The sequence below is a fragment of the Tachyglossus aculeatus genome, chromosome Y4 (genome assembly GCF_015852505.1).
Source record: "Tachyglossus aculeatus isolate mTacAcu1 chromosome Y4, mTacAcu1.pri, whole genome shotgun sequence".
NCBI lineage: Eukaryota > Metazoa > Chordata > Mammalia > Monotremata > Tachyglossidae > Tachyglossus > Tachyglossus aculeatus.
This window is the reverse complement of record NC_052096.1, coordinates 11,828,785-11,852,430: the sequence shown is the minus strand read 5'-3', so window position 1 is coordinate 11,852,430 and position 23,646 is coordinate 11,828,785. Positions and strand designations below refer to the sequence as shown.

The following is a 23,646-nucleotide window of genomic DNA, read 5'->3' as shown; positions in this document are numbered from 1 at the left end:
TAAGCGCTTAATAAATGCCATTATTATTATTATAAAGAAGAGACAAGCGAGCTAATAATAATAATAAATAATAATAATAAAATGGGGATTAAGACTGTGAGCCCCACGTGGGACAACCTGATCACCTTGTAACCTCCCCAGCGCTTAGAACAGTGCCTTTGCACATAGTAAGCGCTTTATAAATGCCATTATTATTGTAAAGAAGAGACAAGCGAGCTAATAATAATAAATAATAATAATAAAATGGGGATTAAGACTGTGAGCCCCACGTGGGACAACCTGATCACCTTGTAACCTCCCCAGCGCTTAGAACAGTGCTTTGCACATAGCGCTTAATAAATGCCATTATTATTATTATAAAGAAGAGACAAGCGAGCATCCACTGGGGTTTATTCCACAGTTATGGGGGGAGTGAAGGGCAGAGGGGCAAAAGTGGAGGGGTTAGGAAAAGGGGGAGACCGAGGGAAGGGAAAGCCGAGGTGGGGAAGGGGCTGGGGCCATGCTCATCCCAGATTTGGGAGTGTGCAGGCGTGCGTGTGCACTTTCAGGTCTCCCCGCGGGGCAGGGGTCGCATCCCGTCTCCCTCTGTCCCTCCCCTGGGTGTTGGGCCGAGGCTGTGGCCGTCTGGGGTCAGAGGTCAAGGTCGGCCGGGTCCAGGGGGGCCGAGGAGGAAGGACCCCCGGGAGGGATCCGGCCTGGAGAGGAAAAGGCCAAGGAGGGGGGAGTGGGCATGTTGTCTGCCCGTTGGGAGGCCGGGGGATGGACTGGATGACCCCTAGGGTCGCTCAATAAATACGATTGACTTCCCTTTGCTCCCTGCCCTGGGGAGGGTGGTCGCATCCGTCGAAGGAGAGAGACCCCTTCCCCGGCCATTGTTTTGGGGTGGTTGGGGTTGCTTCTGGAGCTGGACATTTAGCTCAGCTTCCATCTCCCCACAGCGACCGAGCACGGGCCTCGTGACACCCCCTGACTCCCTTTTTTCCCGATCCTCCCCTGACCCAGCCGTTCCTTCGTGACTGACCGGACCCCCGGGCCTCCAGCCATTCCCCGGGGGGACGGGGCTTCATTCACGGGGAGCCGCGGGCAGCAGGCCGTGGGCCGTGCGGTTCTGGAGGAAGAGGGGCTGTAGGAACATGCCCACGGTGCCGAACACGCAGACGAACACGAAGATCCACAGGAACAGGCGGTCGATCACCATGGCGACGTACTTCCAGTCCTCGCTCACCTGGTGGGGGGACAAGGAAAGGGAGCTGGGGTCCTAGCTCCAGGATCGGGGAAGGAAAACTAAAAAAATAATTTTTAAGAATGATCGCAGGGCGCGGTGACTTGCGCCTGGGAGTCAGAAGGTCATGGATTCTAATCCTGCCTCCGCTGCTGGGACCCTAGGCGAGTCACTTCACTTTTGGGGGCCTCAGTTCCCTCATCTGGAAAACGGGGATTGAGCCTGGGGGCCCCAGGTGGGACGGGGACTGTCCCAACTCATTCGGTTGTATTTATTGAGCGCTTACGGGGTGCAGAGCGCTGTACTAAGCGCTTGGAAGGCGCAATTCGGCAACAGATAGAGGCGATCCCTACCCAACAATGGGCTCACCCCACTTGTACCCACCCCAGCGCTTAGTACAGTGCCTGGCACGTGGTAAGCACTTAACAAATACTATTATTATAATTACTATATATGGGGCAGCCGCAGAAAGTGCCCCCACTCCATAGGAAGAGGAAACAGGTCAGCCCGGTTCATTCTTGCCCTTTGACCCCCGTTTGGCCCCATGTCCCTTCCCGCTCTCCTCAACATTTTCCAGGATGAGCCGGATGTCCAGTGGAGCAGCCCCCTCTCCCTCAAACATCCCACAAGAAACAGCGTGGCTTGGCGAAAAAAGCATGGGCCTAAGAGTCAAAGGGACCTGGGTTCTAATCCTCGGTCTGCTGTGTGACCTTGGGCCAGTCACTTCGCTTCTCTGAGCCTCAGTTCCCTCATCTGGGAAATGGGGGTGAAGACTGGGAGCCCCAGGTGGGGCAGGGATGGTGCCCAATCCGATTAATTTGTATCTGCCCCGGTGCTTAGAACAGCGCTTGGCACCTAGTAAGCCCTTAATAAGGACCATAAGTATTATGATTACATTGGGTCTCCAGAGGAGCAGGAAGCAGCAACACCGTCCTTTAATAATATTAGTGGCATTTTTTTAAACGCTTACTATGTGCAAAGCACTGTTCTAAGCGCTGGGGGGGGATACAAGGTGATCAGGTTGTCCCATGTGAGGCTTACAGTCTTACGATCCGTTTTACAGATGAGGTAACTGTCACAGGGAAGTTAAATGACTTGGCCGAAGTCACCCAGGTGACAAGCGACGGGACAGGATTAGAACCTATGACTTTTGACTCCATGGTCTTTCCACTGAGCCACGCTGCCTCTCTTGTATCACCTCGAGTCCCCAGAGGAGCAGGAAGCAGCAAGCTCATCCTGTATCACCCGGAGTCCCCAGAGGGGCAGGAAGCAGCAAGCTCATCCTGTATCACCCGGAGTCCCCAGAGGATCAGGAAGCAGCATGCTCGTCCTGTATCACCTGGAGTCCCCAGAGGAGAAGGAAGCAGCAAGCTCATCCTGTATCTCCCCGCACCCCGCCTCTCCTTCCCTGCCCCTGATCTCCAGAGGACCAGGAAACAGCCAGCTCGTCCTGTATCACCTCGAGTCCCCAGAGGGGCAGGAAGCAGCAAGCTCATCCTGTATCACCTGGAGTCCCCAGAGGATCAGGAAGCAGCAAGCTCATCCTGTATCACCCCGCACCCCACCTCTCCTTCCCTGCACCTGGTCTCCAGAGGACCAGGAAACAGCAAGTTCATCCTGTATCACCTCGAGTCCCCAGAGGGGCAGGAAGCAGCAAGCTCATCCTGTATCACCTCAAGTCCCCAGAGGAGCAGGAAGCAGCAACCTCATCCTGTATCACCCCACACCCCACCTCTCCTTCCCTGCCCCTGGTCTCCAGAGGAGCAGGAAGCAGCAGGCTCATCCTGTATCACCTCGAGTTCCCAGAAGGGCAGGAAGCAGCAAGCTCATCCTGTATCACCCGGAGTCCCCAGATGAGCAGGAAGCAGCAAGCTCGTCCTGTATCACCTGGAGTCCCCAGTGGGGCAGGAAGCAGCAAGCTCATCCTGTATCACCCGGAGTCCCCAGAGGAGCAGGAAGCAGCAAGCTCATCCTGATCACCCGGAGTCACCAGAGGAGCAGGAAGCAGCAAGCTCATCCTGTATCACCTGAAGTCCCCAGTGGGGCAGGAAGCAGCAAGCTCGTCCTGTATCACCTAGAATCCCCAGAGGGCAGGAAGCAGCAAGCTCATCCTGTATCACCCGGAGTCCCCAGAGGAGCAGGAAGCAGCAAGCTCATCCTGTATCACCCAGAGTCCACGAGGAGCAGAAAGCAGCAAGCTCATCCTGTATCACCTCGAGTTCCCAGAGGAGGAGCAGGAAGCAGCAAGCTCATCCTGTATCACCCCGCAGCCCACCTCTCCTTCCCTGCCCCTGGTCTCCAGAGGAGCAGGAAGCAGCAAGCTCATCCTGTATCACCTGGAGTCCCCAGAGGGGCAGGAAACAGCAAGCTCGTCCTGTATCACCTGGAGTCCCCAGAGAAGCAGGAAGCAGCAAGCTCATCCTGTATCACCCCGCAGCCCGCCTCTCCTTCCCTGCCCCTGGTCTCCAGAGGAGCAGGAAGCAGCAAGCTCATCCCGTATCACCTCAAGTCCCCAGAGGAGCAGGAAGCAGCAAGCTCATCCTCTATCACCTGGAGCCCCCAGAGGATCAGGAAGCAGCATTCTCGTCCTGTATCACCCAGTGTCCCCAAAGGAGCAGGAAGCAGCAAGCTCATCCTGTATCACCTGGAGTCCACAGAGGAGCAGGAAGCAGCAAGCTCATCCTGTATCACCCTGCCCCTCACCTCTCCTTCCCTGCCCCTGGTTTCCAGAGGAGCAGGAAGCAGCAAGCTCGTCCTGTATCACCTCGAGTCCCCAGAGGAGCAGGAAGCAGCATGCTCATCCTGTATCACCTCGAGTCCCCAGAGGAGCAGGAAGCACCATGCTCATCCTCTATCACCTGGAGTCCACAGAGGAGCAGAAAGCAGCAAGCTCATCCTGTATCACCTGGAGTCCCCAGAGGAGCAGAAAGCAGCAAGCTCATCCTGTATCACCCTGCCCCTGGTCTCCAGAGGAGCAGGAAGCAGCAAGCTCGTCCTGTATCACCTCGAGTCCCCAGAGGAGCAGGAAGCAGCAAGCTCATCCTGTATCACCCGGAGTCCCCAGAGGAGCAGGAAGCAGCAAGCTCATCCTGTATCACCTGGAGTCCCCAGAGGAACAGGAAGCAGGAAGCTCATCCTGTATCACCCCACCCCCCACCTCTCCCCTGCCCCTGATCTCCAGAGGATCAGGAAACAGCAAGCTCATCCTGTATCACCTTGAGTTCCCAGAAGGGCAGGAAGCAGCAAGCTCATCCTGTATCACCCAGAGTCCACAGAGGAGCAGAAAGCAGCAAGTTCATCCTGTATCACCCGGAGTCCCCAGAGGAGCAGGAAGCAGCAAGCTCATCCTGTATCACCCGGAGTCCCCAGAGGAGCAGGAAGCAGCAAGCTCATCCCGTATCACCCAGAGGAGGAGCAGGAAGCAGCAAGCTGGTCCCGTATCAGCCCCCCACCCTGCCCCCTCATCGGCCGCCCCATCCGTCACTCACGCTCTGGTCGTCGTCCTCGCCTTTCATGCGGCTGGCGATGAAGCGGACCCCGTCCACCGCCTCTCCCAGCCCCCCGCAGCGGCAGGGCGGTCCGCGGGGCTCCTTCCCGGGCGTCCCGGCCTCCCGGCCCGGCGGTCGCCCCCGGCGCGGGGGCCGCATGAAGAGCAGGGCGGGCAGCCGTTCCAAGAACAAGGCCCGGACCCAGGGGGCCATGGCGTGCGTGGCCGGGGACCGGTGGTGGACGTTGAGCACGCAGACGCTGGTGACGATGGAGAAGGTGACCAGGACCATGGTGAACATGAGGTACTTGCCCACCAAGGGCACGTCCAGCGAGGTGGGCGGCACGATCTTGGAGATGAGCAGCAGGAAGACGGTGAGGGCCAGCAGGACGGAGATGCACAGGGTCATCTTCTCGCCGCAGTCCGACGGCAGGTAGAAGACCAGGATGGCCAGGCTGGTGATGAGGACGCAGGGCACGATGAGGTTGATGGTGTAGAAGAGGGGCTTGCGGCGGAGGACGAAGTCGTAGGTGATGTCCACGTAGGCCGCGGGGCCCGGCCCCGCGTGGCGCCGCCCGGGCAGGGCCACGATGTCCCACTCGCCGCTGGGCGTGAAGTCGTCCAGGCTGGCCGCCTCGCTCTTCAGCACCAGGTCCATCTCGCGCCCGTCGTACGTCCAGGAGCGGAATTTCAGCGTGCAGTTCTGCTGGTCGAAGGGGAAGTGCCGCACCTCGATGCGGCAGGCGCTCTTGTAGATGGCCGGGGGCAGCCAGAAAATGGAGCCGTCGTGGGACACCACCGCGTTGGAGTAGAAGGACACCTCGTACATGCCGTCCGCGCTGTCCCGCCGCCGCCGCCGCCGCCGCACCGGGGGGTCACCGTGGAGGGGGGCGGGAAGAGACACGGGCAGAAAGGACTCGCTGGAGGTCATCCTGGCCGGCCCCCGGCCTCCCGCCCGGAGACGGGGGGAATCCGGGCCGCCAGGGCCGGTGGGAACCGCCGGGTGTGGGGGCTCGGACGGGATTTATTCTATTTTGTTAGTATGTTTCAATCGATCAATCGATCAATCGTATTTATTGAGCGCTTACTATGTGCAGAGCACTGTACTAAGCGCTTGGGAAGTCCAAATTGGCAACACATAGAGACGGTCCCTACCCAACAGTGGGCTCACAGTCTAAAAGGGGGAGACAGAGAACAGAACCAAACATACCAACAAAATAAAATAAATAGGATAGAAATGTACAAGCAAAATAAATAAATAAATAAATAAATAAATAAATGTTTGGTTTTGTTCTCCGTCTCCCCCTTTTAGACTGTGAGCCCACTGGTGGGTAGGGACCGTCTCTAGATGTTGCCAATTTGGACTTCCCAAGCGCTTAGTCCAGCGCTCTGCACACAGTAAGCGCTCAATAAATACGGTCGATGATGATGATGATGACGATAGAGGGGTCGGGGGGACGCCCCGCGTCTCCCCTTGGGCTCCGCCGTGGGGCCCGGGGGGCGGAGTCCCCTCGGCCTCTCTGAGCCTCAGCTTCCCCCCGACTCACTCCGTCCGTCCGTCCGTCCCGGAGATGTGGGGAATCCGGGCTGCTAGGGCCGGTGGGAACCGGCGGGTGTGGGGGCTCGGACGGGATTTATTTTATCTTGTTAGTATGTTTGGTTTTGTTCTCCGTCTCCCCCTTTTAGACTGTGAGCCCACTGGTGGGTAGGGACCGTCTCTAGATGTTGCCAATTTGGACTTCCCAAGCGCTTAGTCCAGCGCTCTGCACATAGTAAGCGCTCAATAAATACGATCGATGATGATGATGATGAAAGAGGGGTCGGGGGGACGCCCCGCGTCTCCCCTTCGGCCCCGCCGTGGGGCCTGGGGGGCGGATTCCCCTCGGCCTCTCTGAGCCTCAGCTTCCCCCCGACTCACTCCGTCCGTCCGTCCGTCCGTCCGTCCGTCCCGGAGATGTGGGGAATCCGGGCTGCTAGGGCCGGTGGGAACCGGCGGGTGTCGGGGCTCGGACGGGATTTATTTTCTTTTGTTAGTATGTTTGGTTTTGTTCTCTGTCTCCCCCTTTTAGACTGTGAGCCCACTGGTGGGTAGGGACTGTCTCTAGATGTTGCCAATTTGGACTTCCCAAGCGCTTAGTCCAGCGCTCTGCACATAGTAAGCGCTCAATAAATACGATTGATGATGATGATGATGATGAAAGAGGGGTCGGGGGGATGCCCCGCGTCTCCCCTTCGGCTCGCCGTGGGGTCCGGGGGGCGGATTGCCCTCGGCCTCTCTGAGCCTCAGCTTCCCCCCGACTCACTCCGTCCGTCCGTCCGTCCGTCCGTGAGTCCGGACTCGCCCCCCGGGACCGTCCGTCCCGAGACAGGCCTCGCCTCTCCGTCCACGTGCTCACCAGGCCGTCCGTCCGCCCGGATTCACCCGCTCCCCGTCCGGACCGACCATCCCGCCTCCCCCGCGGGTCGGTCCGGATCCACCCCTCCATCCCCGTCATCCCGTCCCCCCTCATCCCCGTCATCCCGTCCTTCCCTCAGTCGGGCGACCGGGGCACGGCAGGGAAGAGGCCTCCCCGCCCCGTCGTCCTCCGGTTCCCTACTTGTTATAGAGGACGACGTCCGGCAGCCAGATGTGCTTGGACGGCAGCCGGACTTTCTTCATGTTGTCGAACTCCTCCGGCTTCCAAGTGAGGCGGTAGTCTTCCCACTCCTGGGGAGGCGGTGGGGGTGGCGGTAATGTCAGCTGGGTGACTTTGGGCAAGTCACTCAACTTCTCTGAGCCTCAGTTACCTCATCTGTTAGCGTGTTTGGTTTTCATCATCATCATCAATTGTATTTATTGAGCGCTTACTATGTGCAGAGCACTGGACTAAGCGCTTGGGAAGTACAAATTGGCAACATCTAGAGACAGTCCCTACCCACCAGTGGGCTCACAGTCTAAAAGGGGGAGACAGAGAACAAAACCAAACATACTAACAAAATAAAACAAATAGAATAGATATCATCATCAATCGTATTTATTGAGCGCTTACTATGTGCAGAGCACTGGACTAAGCGCTTGGGAAGTCCAAGTTGGCAACATCTAGAGACGGTCCCTACCCAACAGTGGGCTCCCAGTCTAAAAGGGGGAGACGGAGAACAAAACCAAACATACTAACAAAATAAAATAAATCCCTGCTCCCCCTTTTAGACTGTAAGCCCACTGTCGGGTAGGGACCGTCTCTCTATGTTGCCAACTTGGACTTCCCAAGCGCTTAGTCCAGTGCTCTGCACACAGTAAGCGCTCAATAAATACGATTGATGATGATGATGATGATGATCTGTAAAATGGGGATTGACCGAGAGCCCCACGTGGGACAACCTGATCGTGTTATATACCGAACAGTGCTTTGCACATAGTAAGCGCTTAACAAATGCCATCATCATCATTATTATTATTATTATCTGTTAAGCACTTAGCCCACTGTTGGGTAGGGACTGTCTCTCTATGTTGCCAACTTGGACTTCCCAAGCGCTTAGTACAGTGCTCTGCACACAGTAAGCGCTCAATAAATACGATTGATGATGATGATGATGATGATCTGTAAAATGGGGATTGACCGAGAGCCCCACGTGGGACAACCTGATCGTGTTATATACCGAACAGTGCTTTGCACATAGTAAGCGCTTAACAAATGCCATCATCATCATTATTATTATTATCTGTTAAGCACTTACAATCCTGTCTCTGCCAACTGTCAGCTGTGTGACCTTGGGGGGGGTGGGGGGAGATACAAGGTGATCAGGTTGTCCCACGGGGGGCTCACAGTCTTAATCCCCATTTGACAGATGAGGTAACTGAGGCCCAGAGAAGTGAAGTGACCTGCCCAAAGTCACCCAGCTGACAAGTGGCGGAGCCGGGATTTGAACCCACGACCTCTGGCTCCCAAGCCCAGGCTCTTTCCATTGGGCAGTGACTTGCCCAAAGTCACCCAGCTGACAAGTGGCGGAGCGGGATTCGAACCCATGACCTCTGACTCCAAAGCCCGAGCTCTTTCCACTGAGCCACGCTGCTTCTCTGAGCAGTATTTAATATTTAATATTACTTAATATAATAAATTAATATTTAATATTCTCTGAGTATTTATTGAGCGCTTACTGTGTGCACAGCAGTGGACTAAGCGCTTGAACAGAAATAAATGACAGGTATGAAGCAGAGTGGCCTAGTGGCTACAGCCCGGGCCCGGAAGTCTGGTGGTCATGGGTTCTAATCCTGATCCCCTCGTCTGCTGCGGGACCTCGGGCAGGTCACTTTCACTTCTCTCGGCCTCAGTTCCCTCGTCTGGAAAATGGGATTTGAAACTGGGAGCTCCACATGGGACAAGGACTGTGTCCAAACTGATTTGCTCGTAATGATGATGCTGGTGGCATTTATTAAGCGCTTACTATGTGCCAAGCACTGTTCTAAGCGCTGGGGAGGTTACAAGGTGATCAGCTTGTCCCCCGGGGGGCTCACAGTCAATCCCCATTTTACAGATGGGGTGACTGAGGCCCAGAGAAGTGAAACGACTCGCCCAAAGTCACACAGCTTGACGAGTGGCGGAGCCGGGATTCGAACCCACGACCTCCGACTCCAAAGCCCGGGCTCTTTCCACTGAGCCCGGCCGCTTCTCTAATGTCCACAGCCATCATTTATTTCTAACATAGTAAGCGCTTAATAAATGCCATCGTTATTATAATTACTTACGTCCGTCTCCCGGCCTCTAGACTGTCAGCTCGTTGTGGGCAGGGAACGTGTCTGTTGTACGGAGAAGCAGCGTGGCTCGGTGGAAAGAGCCCGGGCTTTGGAGTCAGCGGTCATGGGTTCAAATCCCGGCTCCACCCCTTAGCTGGGTGACTTTGAGCAAGTCACTTCACTTCTCTGGGCCTCAGTTTCCTCATCCGGAAAATGGGGGTGAAGACTGAGCCCCCCCGTGGGACAACCGGATCACCTTGTAACCTCCCCAGCGCTTAGAACGGTGCTTGGCACGTAGTAGGCGCTTAATAAATACCATCGTTAATTAATTAATAATAATAACGATGGCATTTGTTAAGCGCTTCCTGTGTGCAAAGCACTGTTCTAAGCGCTGTACCCATATTGTCCTCTCCCAAGCTGGGCAGGGAATGTATCCGTTTCCTGTTGCGTGTGTGGTTTTTTTTTTTTTAAATGGCATTTATTAAGCGCTTACTATGTGCCAAGCACTGTTCTAAGCGCTGTACCCATATTGTCCTCTCCCAAGCTGGGCAGGGAATGTATCCGTTTCCTGTTGCGTGTGTGGTTTTTTTTTTTTTTAATGGCATGTATTAAGCGCTTACTATGTGCCAAGCACTGTTCTAAGCGCTGTACCCATATTGTCCTCTCCCAAGCTGGGCAGGGAATGTATCCGTTTCCTGTTGCGTGTGTGGTTTTTTTTTTTTTAATGGCATGTATTAAGCGCTTACTATGTGCCAAGCACCGTTCTAAGCGCTGGGGGGATACAAGGTGATCAGGCTGCCCCACGGGGGGCTCACAGTCTTAATCCCCATTTTCCAGATGAGGTCACTGAGGCCCAGAGAAGCGACTTGCCCACGGTCACCCAGCTGGCCACTGGCGGAGCCGGGATTTGAACCCACGACCACGGACTCCAAAGCCCGGGCTCTTTCCACCGAGCCACGCTGTGTTGTCCTCTCCCGACCGCTCGGCCCTGCGTCCCGTAAGCGCTCAATAAAGGCCACTGGATGAGTGACTGAGGAGGGGGGCGGCCAATAAGTGCCACCGAGTAAAGGAATGAGGAGGGAGGAGGCCAATAAATGCCACCGAGTAAAGGAATGAGGAGGGAGGGGTAGGGGACGGGTCGCTCACCTGGGTCAGCCAGACGTTGGTGGTCATGATCTGCTCCCGCTCGTGCTGGAACAGAGGGGGCCCGCTGAGAACCATCATCATCATCATCATCAATCCTATTTATTGAGCGCTTCCAGTGTGCAGAGCACTGTACTAAGCGCTTGGGAAGTCCAAGTTGGCAACATAACCAGGCCGCCCCTGCCCCCCTGCCAAATGGGGATGAAGACTGGGAGCCCCCCGTGGGACCACCTCATCACCTTGTAACCTCCCTGGCGCTTAGAACAGCGCTTTGCACGTAGTAAGCGCTTAATAAATGCCATCATCATTATTATTAATTTATATATTAATAATTATTATTTATTTATTTATTTTACTTGTACATTTCTATCCTATTTATTTTATTTTGTTGGTATGTTTGGTTCTGTTCTCTGTCTCCCCCTTTTAGACTGTGAACCCACTGTTGGGGAGGGACTGTCTCTATGTGTTGCCAATTTGTACTTCCCAAGCGCTTAGTACAGTGCTCTGCACATAGTAAGCGCTCAATAAATACGATTGATTGATTGACTGATTGATTATTATGGTCGCCAGGTCTGCGCTCCCACGTCTCCATTACAGTGTCCTCCCGCCCTGCGTCAGGCGTCCCGTCATCCAACACATATAATAATAATAATAATAATGGCATTTGTTGAGCGCTTACTATGTGCAGAGCACTGTTCTAAGCGCTGAGGGGGGATACAAGGTGATCAGGTTGTCCCACATGGGGGTCACAGTCTTAATCCCCATTTTACAGATGAGGGAACTGAGGCACGGAGAAGTGAAGTGACTTGCCCAAAGTCACCCAGCTGACATCTGGCGGAGCCGGGATTTGAACCCATGACCTCTGGCTCCAAAGCCCGGGCTCTTTCCGCTGAGCTACGCTGCTTCTCTATGTGACACAAGCGCTTAGTACAGTGCTCTGCACACAGTAAGCGCTCAATAAATACGATTGATTGATTATTATTATTATTATGGTCGCCAGGTCTGCACTCCCACGTCTCCATTACAGTGTCCTCCCGCCCCGCGTCAGGCGTCCCCCGTCATCCGGCACACGTGACACAAGCGCTTAGTACAGTGCTCTGCACACAGTAAGCGCTCAATAAATACGATTGAATGAATGTGCATGTAGAGAAGCAGCGTGGCTCAGCGGAAAAGAGCCCGGGCTTTGGAGTCAGAGGTCATGGGTTCAACTCCCGGCTCCGCCAGTTAGCTGGGTGACTATGGGCAAGACACTTCACTTCTCTGGGCCTCAGTTCCCTCATCTGTCAAATGGGGATGAAGACTGGGATCCCCCCATGGGACAACCTGATCACCTTGTAACCTCCCCAGCGCTTAGAACAGTGCTTTGCACATAGGAAGCGCTTAATAAATGCCATCATTATTATTATTATTATTCTCTGGGCCTCAGTGACCTCATCTGTCAAATGGGGTTGAAGACTGGGAGCCCCCCGGGGGACAACCTCATCACCTTGTAACCTCCCCGGCGCTTAGAACAGCGTTATGCACATAGTAAGCGCTTAATAAATGCCATCATTATTATTATTATTATTCTCTGGGCCTCAGTGACCTCATCTGTCAAATGGGGACGAAGACTGGGAGCCCCCCGTGGGACAACCTGATCACCTTGTAACCTCCCCGGCGCTTAGAACAGTGCTTTGCACATAGTAGGCGCTTAATAAATGCCATCATTATTATTATTATTATTCTCTGGGCCTCAGTTCCCTCATGTGTCAAATGGGGATTAAGACTGTGAGCCTCACGTGGGACACCTGATCACCTTGTCACCTCCCCAGCGCTTAGAACAGTGCTTTGCACATAGTAAGCGCTTAATTAATGCCATCATTATTATTATTATTGTAACCTCCCCAGCGTTTAGAACAGCACTTTGCACATAGTAAGCGCTTAATAAATGCTGTCATTATTATTATTATTATTCTCTGGGCCTCAGTGACCTCATCTGTCAAATGGGGATGAAGACTGGGAGCCCCCCGTGGGACAACCTGATCACCTTGTCACCTCCCCGGCGCTTAGAACAGAGCTTTGCACATAGTAAGCGCTTAATTAATGCCATCATTATTATTATTATTGTAACCTCCCCAGCGCTTAGAACAGCACTTTGCACACAGTAAGCGCTTAACAAATGCCATCACTGTTATTATTATTATTCTCTGGGCCTCAGTGACCTCATCTGTCAAATGGAGATGAAGACTGGGAGCCCCCCGTGGGACAACCTGATCACCTTGTCACCTCCCCGGCGCTTAGAACAGAGCTTTGCACATAGTAAGCGCTTAATCAATGCCATCATTATTATTATTATTATTGTAGCCTCCCCAGCGCTTAGAACAGCACTTTGCACATAGTAAGCGCTTAACAAATGCCATCATTATTATCATTATTATTCTCTGGGCCTCAGGACCTCATCTGTCAAATGGAGATGAAGACTGTGAGCCCCCCGTGGGACAACCTGATCCCCTTGTAACCTCCCCGGCGCTTAGAACAGCGCTTTGCACATAGTAAGCGCTTAATAAATGCCATCATTATTATTATTATTATTCTCTGGGCCTCAGTGACCTCATCTGTCAAATGGGGATGAAGACTGGGAGCCCCCCGTGGGACAACCTCATCACCTCGTAACCTCCCCGGCGCTTAGAACAGCGTTATGCACATAGTAAGCGCTTAATAAATGCCATCATTATTATTATTATTATTCTCTGGGCCTCCGTGACCTCATCTGTCAAATGGGGACGAAGACTGAGAGCCCCCCGTGGGACAACCTGATCACCTTGTAACCTCCCCGGCGCTTAGAACAGCGCTTTGCACATAGTAAGCGCTTAACAAATGCCATCATTATTATTATTATTATTCTCTGGGCCTCAGTTCCCTCATCTGTCAAATGGGGATGAAGACTGGGAGCCCCCCGGGGGACAACCTCATCACCTCGTAACCTCCCCGGTGCTTAGTACAGCGCTTTGCACATAGTAGGCGCTTAATAAATGCCATCATTATTATTATTATTATTCTCTGGGCCTCAGTTCCCTCATCCGTCAAATGGGGATGAAGACTGGGAGCCCCCCGTGGGACAACCTCATCACCTCGTAACCTCCCCGGCGCTTAGAACAGTGTTTTGTACATAGTAAGCGCTTAATTAATGCCATCATTATTATTATTATTGTAACCTCCCCAGCGCTTAGAACAGCACTTTGCACACAGTAAGCGCTTAACAAATGCCATCATTATTATTATTATTATTATTCTCTGGGCCTCAGTGACCTCATCCATCAAATGGGGATGTAGACTGTGAGCCCCCCCGTGGGACAACCTGATCAGCTTGTAACCTCCCCGGCGCTTAGAACAGTGCTTTGCACATAGTAAAAATGCTTAATTAATGCCATCATTATTATTATTATTATCTAAACTCCCCGGCGCTTAGAACAGCACTTTGCACATAGTAAGCGCTTAATAAATGCCATCATTATTATTATTATTATTCTCTGGGCCTCAGTAACCTCATCTGTCAAATGGGGGTGAAGACTGGGAGTCCCCCGTGGGACAACCTGATCACCCTGTAACCTCCCCAGCGCTTAGAACAGTGCTTTGCACATAGTAAGCGCTTGATAAATGCCATCATCATTATTATTATTATTATTCTCTGGGCCTCAGTGACCTCATCTGTCAAATGGGGACGAAGACTGGGAGACCCCGTGGGACAACCTGATCACCTTGTAACCTCCCCGGCGCTTAGAACAGCGCTTTGCACATAGTAAGCGCTTAACAAATGCCATCACTATTATTATTATTATTCTCTGGGCCTCAGTGACCTCATCTGTCAAATGGGGATGAAGACTGGGAGCCCCCCGTGGGACAACCTCATCACCTCGTAACCTCCCCGGCGCTTAGAACAGCACTTGGCACATAGTAAGCGCTTAACAAATGCCATCATTATTATTATTATTATTATTCTCTGGGCCTCAGTGACCTCATCTGTCAAATGGGGATGAAGATTGGGAGCACCCCGTGGGACAACCTGATCACCTTGTAACCTCCCCGGCGCTTAGAACAGTGCTTTGCACATAGTAAGCGCTTAATTAATGCCATCATTATTATTATTATTATTCTCTGGGCCTCAGTTCCCTCATGTGTCAAATGGGGATTAAGACTGTGAGCCTCACGTGGGACACCCGATCACCTTGTCACCTCCCCAGTGCTTAGAACAGTGCTTTGCACATAGTAAGCGCTTAATTAATGCCATCATTATTATTATTGTAACCTCCCCAGCGCTTAGAACAGTGCTTTGCACATAGTAAGCGCTTAATTAATGCCATCATTATTATTATTATTATTCTCTGGGCCTCAGTTCCCTCATGTGTCAAATGGGGGTGAAGACTGGGAGCCCCCCGTGGGACAACCTGATGACCTTGTAACCTCCCCGGCGCTCAGAACAGCGCTTGGCACGTAGTAAGCGCTTACTAAGTACCATCATTAGTTAATTAATAATAATAATGAGCCCCGGGGCTGACTGACCAGGCTGATGAGCTGGGCCAGGGAGACCATGAGCTGCACGGTGACCAGCTGGGAGCCGTTGGCCGCGGGGCGGATGAGCTTGTTGTAGCGGGCCGGGTCCAAAAGGTGTTCCACCAAACGCTCCTCCGTGGCCGTGGGCAGGACCCCTGCACGCCGGACACAATCAATCAATCGATCGATCGCATTTATTGAGCGCTTACTGTGTGCAGAGCGCCAGACTAAGCGCTTGGGAAGTCCAAGTTGGCAACATCTAGAGACGGTCCCTACCCAACAGCGGGCTCGCGGTCTTAAAGGGGGAGACGGAGAACAGAACCAAACATACTCACAAAATAAAATAAATAGAATAGATAGGGACAAGTAAAATAATAAATAAAAAGGTCGTTCGCGTGGCTCAGTGGAAAGAGCCCGGGTTTTGGAGTCAGAGGTCAGGGGTTCAAATCCCGGCTCCGCCAGTTGTCAGGTGGGTGACTTTGGGCCTCCCCCTCGTCCCCCTCTCCATCCCCCCATCTTACCTCCTTCCCTTCCCCACAGCACCTGTACATATGTATATATGTTTGTACATATTTATTACTCTATTTATTTATTTATTTTACTTGTCCATATCTATTCTATTTATTTTATTTTGTTAGTATGTTTGGTTTTGTTCTCTGTCTCCCCCTTTTAGACTGGGAGCCCACTGTTGGGTAGGGACTGTCTCTAGATGTTGCCAATTTGTACTTCCCAAGCGCTTAGTACAGTGCCCTGCACATAGTAAGCGCTCGATAAATACGATTGATGATGACGATATGTTTGTACGGATTTATTACTCTATTTATTTTACTTGTCCATATCTATTCTATTTATTTTATTTTGTTAGTATGTTTGGTTTTGTTCTCTGCCACCCCCTTCTAGACTGTGAGCCTGCTGTTGGGTAGGGACTGTCTCTAGATGTTGCCAATTTGTACTTCCCAAGCGCTTAGTACAGTGCCCTGCACATAGTAAGCGCTCGATAAATACGATTGATGATGACGATATGTTTGTACGGATTTATTACTCTATTTATTTTACTTGTCCATATCTATTCTATTTATTTTATTTTGTTAGTATGTTTGGTTTTGTTCTCTGCCTCCCCCTTCTAGACTGTGAGCCTGCTGTTGGGTAGGGACTGTCTCTATATGTTGCCAACTTGGACTTCCCAAGCGCTTAGCACAGTGCTCTGCACACAGTAAGCGCTCAGTAAATACGATTGATGATGATGATGATGGTCATGGGTTCAAATCCTAGCTCCTCCAACTGTCAGCTGTGTGACTTTGGGCAAGTCACTTCACTTCTCTGTGCCTCAGTTCCCTCATCTGGAAAATGGGGGTTAAGACTGTGAGCCCCCCCGTGGGGCAACCTGATCACCTTGTAGCCTCTCCAGCGCTTAGAACAGTGCTTTGCACATAGTAAGCGCTTAATAAATGCCATTATTATTATTATTATAGAGTAATAAATATGTACAAACCTATATACGTATCATCATCATCATCAATCGTATTTACAAACCTATATACATATCATCATCATCATCATCATCATCAATTGTATTTATTGAGCGCTTACTGTGTGCAGAGCACTGTACTAAGCGCTTGGGAAGTACAAGCTGGCAACATATAGAGACGGTCCCTACCCAACAGCGGGCTCCCAGTCTAAAAGGGGGAGACAGAGAACAAAACCAAACATACTAACAAAATAAAATAAATAGAATAGATATGTACAAGTAAAATAAATAAATAAATAGAGTAATAAATCTGTACAAACATATATACATCTATACAGGTGCTGTGGGGAAGGGAAGGAGGTAAGATGGGGGGATGGAGAGGGGGACGAGGGGACACAGGCCCGGGCCTTGGGGTTCAGCCACGCGCCCCCTCCCCAGCCCCAACACCACCGGCTGGGCCTCCGCGGAGGAGGAGGAGGAGGAGGAAGAGGAGGAAGAGGAGGAGGATGACCTGTCTGTTGTTGGTTCGTTGTCTGTCTCCCCCTTCTAGACTGTGAGCCCGCTGTTGGGTAGGGACCATCTCTAGATGTTGCCTAATTGGACTTTCCAAGCGCTTAGCCCAGTGCTCTGCGCTCAGTTCATTCATTCAATCACATTTATTGAGCGCTTACAGTGTGCAGAGCACTGGACTAAGCGCTTGGGAAGTACAAATCGGCAACATCTAGAGACGGTCCCTACCCAACATCGGGCTCACAGTCTAGGAGGGGGAGACGGACAACAAAACATATTAACAGAATAAAATAGAGTAGTAGACATGTACTAGTAAGCGCTCAATAAATGAAGGAATGACTGACTGATTGACTGTTGTGTCGTCTGTCCCTCCCTTGTAGACTGTGAGCCCGCTGTTGGGGAGGGATGGTCTCTATCTGTTGCCTAATTGGACTTTCCAAGCGCTTAGCCCAGTGCTGTGCGTTCAGTAAGTGCTCAACAAACACGATTGAACGAAGGAATGACTGACTGTTGTGTTGTCTGTCTCTCCCTTCTAGACTGTGAGCCCGCTGTTGGGGAGGGATGGTCTCTATCTGTTGCCTAACTGGACTTTCCAAGCGCTTAGCCCAGTGCTGTGCGCTCAGTAAGTGCTCAACAAACGCGACTGAACGAAGGAATGACTAATACAATTGAATGAAGGAATGACTGACTGACTGACTGTTGTGTCGTCTGTCTCTCCTTCTAGACTGTGAGCCCGCTGTTGGGTAGGGATGGTCTCTATCTGTTGCCTAATTGGACTTTCCAAGCGCTTAGCCCAGTGCTGTGCGCTCAGTAAGTGCTCAACAAACACGATTGAACGAAGGAATGACTGTCTGACTGACTGACTGACTGTTGTGTCGTCTGTTCAAATACAATTGAACGAAGGAATGACTGACTGACAAATACAATTGAACGAAGGAATGACTGACTGACTGACTGTTGTGTGGTCTGTCTCTCCCTTGTAGACTGTGAGCCCGCTGTTGGGGAGGGATGGTCTCTATCTGTTGCCTAATTGGACTTTCCAAACGCTTAGCCCAGTGCTGTGCGCTCAGTAAGTGCTCAACAAACGCGATTGAATGAAGGAATGACCGACTAATACAACTGAACGAAGGAATGACTGACTGTTGTGTCGTCTGTCCCTCCCTTCTAGACTGTGAGCCCGCTGTTGGGGAGTGATGGTCCCTATGTGTTGCCTAATTGGACTTTCCAAGCGCTTAGCCCAGTGCTGTGCGCTCAGTAAGCGCTAAATAAACACGATTGAACGAAGGAATGACTGACTGACTGTTGTGTCGTCTGTCTCTCCTTCTAGACTGTGAGCCCGCTGTTGGGTAGGGATGGTCTCTATCTGTTGCCTAATTGGACTTTCCAAGCGCTTAGCCCAGTGCTGTGCGCTCAGTAAGTGCTCAACAAACACGATTGAACAAAGGAATGGCTGACTGATTGACTGTTGTGTCGTCTGTCCCTCCCTTGTAGACTGTGAGCCCGCTGTTGGGGAGGGATGGTCTCTATCTGTTGCCTAATTGGACTTTCCAAGCGCTTAGCCCAGTGCTGTGCGCTCAGTAAGTGCTCAACAAACACGATTGAACAAAGGAATGGCTGACTGATTGACTGTTGTGTCGTCTGTCCCTCCCTTGTAGACTGTGAGCCCGCTGTTGGGGAGAGATGGTCTCTATCTGTTGCCTAATTGGACTTTCCAAGCGCTTAGCCCAGTGCTGTGCGCTCAGTAAGTGCTCAACAAACACGATTGAACGAAGGAATGACTGACTGTTGTGTCGTCTGTCTCTCCCTTCTAGACTGTAAGCCCGCTGTTGGGTAGGGACCGTCTCTCGATGTTGCCGACTTGTCCTTCCCAAATGCTTAGTCCAGTGCTCCGCACACAGGAAGCGCTCAATAAATACGATGGAATGAATGAATGAATGCCCCTGCCCCGTCCCCCCATAAGTACTGGCTGAGAGTCAGAGGTCATCATCATCATCAATCGTATTTATTGAGCGCTTATTGTGTGCAGAGCACTGTACTAAGCGCTTGGGAAGTACAAGGTCATGGGTTCTAATCCCAGCTCCGCTACTCATCAGCTGGTATTTTCTTAATGATAATAATGTTGGTATTTGTTAAGCGCTTACTATGTACCAAGCACTGTTCTAAGCGATACAACGTGGCTCAGTGGAAAGAGCCCGGGCTTGGGAGTCAGAGGGCACGGGTTCAAATCCCAGCTCCGCCAACTGTCAGCTGTGTGACTTTGGGCGAGTCACTTCACTTCTCTGGGCCTCGGTGACCTCATCTGTAAAATGGGGATTAAAACCGTGAGCCCCCCGTGGGACAACCTGATCACCTTGCAACCTCCCCAGCGCTTAGAACAGTGCTTGGCACATACTAAGCGCTTAACAAATGCCATCATCCAGCGCTTAGAACAGTGCTCCGCACATATATATATGTTCGTGCATACTTATTACTCTATTTATTTTACTTGTGCATATCTATTCTATTTATTTTATTTTGTTAGTATGTTTGGTTTTGTTCCCTGTCTCCCCCTTTTAGACTGTGAGCCCACTGTCGGGTAGGGACCGTCTCTATATCTTGCCAACTTGTACTTCCCAATTGCTTAGTACAGTGCTCTGCACACAGTAAGCGCTCAATAAACACGATTGATTGATTGATTGATTGATAGTAAGCTTAACAAATGCCGTCATCCAGCGCTTAGAACAGTGCTTGGCACATAGTAAGCGCTTAACAAATGCCATCATCCAGCGCTTAGAACAGTGCTCCGCATATAGTAAGCGTTTAACAGATACCATCGTCATTATTATTTTATTACAGTGCTCTGCACACAGTGAGCGCTCAATAAATCCCACTGAATGAATGAACGAACCGTCAGCGCTCAATCATCAATACGACTGGATGAATGAATGAGCTATCATCCGAGCCGGCCTCGCCTTAGTTTACCCAGGGGGAGGAGGGGGCTGGGGGGGGTCCCCCTCGGCTGGGGGAGGGGCTTCAACCCCGGGCCTGGGGTGGGGGTAGGGGGGGTCTCTCTGCTCGGGACCCCCCCCCCCCTTCCCCTTTTTCTTCTCGCCCTGGAGCTGTGCGGGTGGGCTGTCCCTCCCGGGGCCACCGGCCTGTCCCACCCCGGGCGCCCCCCCTCCCCAAATTCCTCCCCCCCCCAATCACCCCCCGGGTCCCTCCTCCCTTCCACTCCAACAGGATCCCTCCCCTTCCCATCCATGGGGGGAGTCCCCCGTCCCCTTTTCCCTCCCCCATTTTCCTCTTCCCAAGCCCCCTCCCCAATCCCCTTCCCCATCCCCCAATCCCCTTCCCCAATTCCCCTTCCCAATCCTCCTCCCCAAGCCCCCTTCCCAATTCCCCTCCCCAATCCCCAATTCCCTTCCCCAATCTTCCTCCAATTCCCCTCTCCAATCCCCCTCCAATTCCCCTCCCCAAGCCCCCTTCCCAATTCCCCTCCCCAATCCCCAATTCCCCTCCCCAATCTTCCTCCAATTCCCCTCTCCAATCCCCAATTCCCCTCCCCAATCTTCCTCCAATTCCCCTCTCCAATCCCCCTCCAATTCCCCTCTCCAATCCCCTCCCCAATTCCCCTCTCCAATCCCCCTCCCCAATCCCCAATTCCCCTCCCCATCCCCCTCCAATTCCCCTCCCCAATCCTCTTCCAATTCCCCTCCCCAATCCCCCTCCAATTCCCCTCCCCAAGCCCCCTTCCCAATTCCCCTCCCCAATCCCCAATTCCCCTCCCCAATCTTCCTCCAATTCCCCTCTCCAATCCCCAATTCCCCTCCCCAATCTTCCTCCAATTCCCCTCTCCAATCCCCCTCCAATTCCCCTCTCCAATCCCCTCCCCAATTCCCCTCTCCAATCCCCTCCCCAATTCCCCTCTCCAATCCCCCTCCCCAATCCCCAATTCCCCTCCCCATCCCCCTCCAATTCCCCTCCCCAATCCTCTTCCAATTCCCCTCCCCAATCCCCCTCCAATTCCCCTCCCCAAGCCCCCTTCCCAATTCCCCTCCCCAATCCCCAATTCCCCTCCCCAATCTTCCTCCAATTCCCCTCTCCAATCCCCAATTCCCCTCCCCAATCTTCCTCCAATTCCCCTCTCCAATCCCCCTCCAATTCCCCTCTCCAATCCCCTCCCCAATTCCCCTCTCCAATCCCCCTCCCCAATCCCCAATTCCCCTCCCCATCCCCCTCCAATTCCCCTCCCCAATCCTCTTCCAATTCCCCTCCCCAATCCTCCTCCAATTCCCCTCTCCAATCCCCCTCCCCAATTCCCCTCCAATTCCCCTCCCCAATCCTCTTCCAATCCCCCTCCCCAAGCCCCCTCCCCAATCCCCCTTCCCAATCCCCCTCCCCAATCCCCCCCTTCCCAATCCCCCCCTTCCCAATCCCAATCCCAATCCCGGCGGGCCGTACCTGGGAGCGCCGCCAGGAGGGCGAGGAGGCCCCGCAGCAGCGGCCCGGGAGGCCGAGGCCGAGGCCGAGGCCTCCCCCCCCATCTTTCCCGCCCCCCGAGGAGCCCGGAGACCCCCGGCCCCTTCCTCCCTCCTCCCTCCTCCTCGGGCTCCGGGGGCTGCGGCGGGGGGGAGGGAGGAGCTGGGATGGAAGGCGGAGCCTCGCCCCCTTGGCGGGGGCGGGGGGGGTGTTTGTATATAATGATAATAATAATAATGATAATGGCGGCATTTATTAAGCGCTTACTATATGTGCAAGCCACTCTTCTAAGCGCTGATGTGTGTGTGTGTGTGTGTGTGTGTGTGCTGGGGGCGGGAGGGGTCTCTGCTGGGGAAGGGGCGCAGCTCGGGTGGTCCTGGCGGGGGCCGAGTGTGTCTGTGAGTTTGTGTGTGTGTGTGTGTGAGTGTTTTTGTGTGTGTGTGTGTGTGAGTTTGTGTGTGTATGTGTATATGTGTGTGTGTGTGTGTGTTGGGGGCAGGGGGGGGTCTTTACTGGGGAGGGGGCGCAGCTCGGGTGGTCCTGGCGGGCGCCGAGTTTGTGTGTGTGTGTGTGTGCGAGAGTTTGTGTGTATGTGTACGTGTGTACGTGTATATGTGTGTGAGTTTGTGTGTTTATGTGTATATGTGTGGGGGGGGGGGTGTTGGGGGCGGGGGGAGGTCTTTGCTGGGAGGGGGCGCAGCTCGGGTGGTCTTGGCGGGGGCCGAGTTTGTGTGTGTGTGTGTATATGTGTGTGAGCTTGTGTGTGTACGTGTATAGGGGTGTGTGTGTGTGTGTTAGGGGCGGGGGGGGGGGTCTTTGCTGGGGAGGGGGCGCGGGTCGGGTGGTCTTGGCGGGGGCCGAGTTTGTGTGTGTGTGTATATGTGTGTGAGCTTGTGTGTGCACGTGTATAGGTGTGTGTGTGGGGGGGGGGGGTTAGGGGCGGGGGGGGGTGGTCCTGGCGGGGGCCGAGGGCGGTGCGGCCACTGATGTAGGTCAGACCTGGTTTAAAGCGGGGGAGGGGCCGGACCCCGGGGGGAGGAGGAGGAGGAGGAGGGAGGAAGAGGAGGGGGGGTTATCACGCCTATCTCCATAATGATAATAATAATAAATAATAATGGCATTTATTAAGCGCTTACTATGTGCAAAGCACTGTTCTAAGCGCTGGGGAGGATACAAGGTGATCAGGTTGTCCCACGGGGGGCTCACAGTCTTAACCCCCCTTTTACAGATGAAGGAACTGAGGCCCAGAAAAGTGAAGTGACTTGCCCAAGGCCACACAACTGACAGTTGACGGAGCCGGGATTTGAACCCGTGACCTCTGACTCCAAAGCCCGGGCTCTTTCCACTGAGCCACCATGCTTCCCCATCTGTGGGTCGCCTGGGGAGGGGGTCTTCTTGCCCACCTCCGTTTCTGAGTTCGCCTGGGGAGGAGGTTATCCCGCTCATCCTATCCATTCATTCATTCAATCGTATTTATTGAGCGCTTCCTGTGTGCAGAGCACTGGACTAAGCGCTTGGGAAGGACAAGTCGGCGACAGAGAGAGACGGTCCCTACCCAACAGTGGGCTCACAGTCTAGAAGGGAGAGACAGACGACAAAACAAAACATGTGGACGGGTGTCAAGTCGTCAGAACAAATAGAAGTAAAGCTAAATTAATTCATTCATTCAATCGTATTTATTGATGATGATGATGATGATGATGGCATTTATTAAGCGCTTACTATGTGCCAAGCACTGTTCTAAGCGCTGGGGGGGATACAAGGTCATGAGGTTGTCCCACGTGGGGCTCACAGTCTTCATCCCCATTTTACAGATGAGGGAACTGAGGCCCAGAGAAGTGAAGTGACTTGCCCAAAGTCACACAGCTGACAAGTGGCGCTTCCTGTGTGCAGAGCACTGTACTAAGCGCTTGGGAAGTACAAGCTGGCAACATCTAGAGACGGTCCCTACCCAACAACAGGCTCACAGTCTAGAAGGGGGAGACAGACGACAAAACAAAACATGTGGACGGGTGTCAAGTCCTCAGAATAAATAGAGGTAAAGCTCGATGCACATCATTAACAACATAAATAGAATAGTAAATATGTACAAGTAAAATAAGTAGAGTAATAAATCT

At 52.8% G+C, this 23,646-nt stretch overlaps 1 protein-coding gene across 1 annotated transcript in view; it reads right to left on the bottom strand.

Moving 5' to 3' along the window:
• Positions 1–373: 373 nt before the first annotated feature.
• The window catches only part of CHRNB2 (cholinergic receptor nicotinic beta 2 subunit), a 26,496-nt gene continuing 3,223 nt past the window's right edge, over positions 374–23,646 (bottom strand). The window contains exons 4-9 of the mRNA XM_038768486.1: positions 21,512–21,668; positions 15,103–15,248; positions 10,567–10,611; positions 7,307–7,416; positions 4,711–5,548; positions 374–1,225 (exon numbers count right to left, since the gene is read on the bottom strand). Coding sequence (XP_038624414.1) covers positions 1,064–1,225; positions 4,711–5,548; positions 7,307–7,416; positions 10,567–10,611; positions 15,103–15,248; positions 21,512–21,668 — 1,458 coding nt within the window. The 3' untranslated portion in view covers positions 374–1,063. The remainder of the gene's footprint in view (positions 1,226–4,710; positions 5,549–7,306; positions 7,417–10,566; positions 10,612–15,102; positions 15,249–21,511; positions 21,669–23,646) is intronic.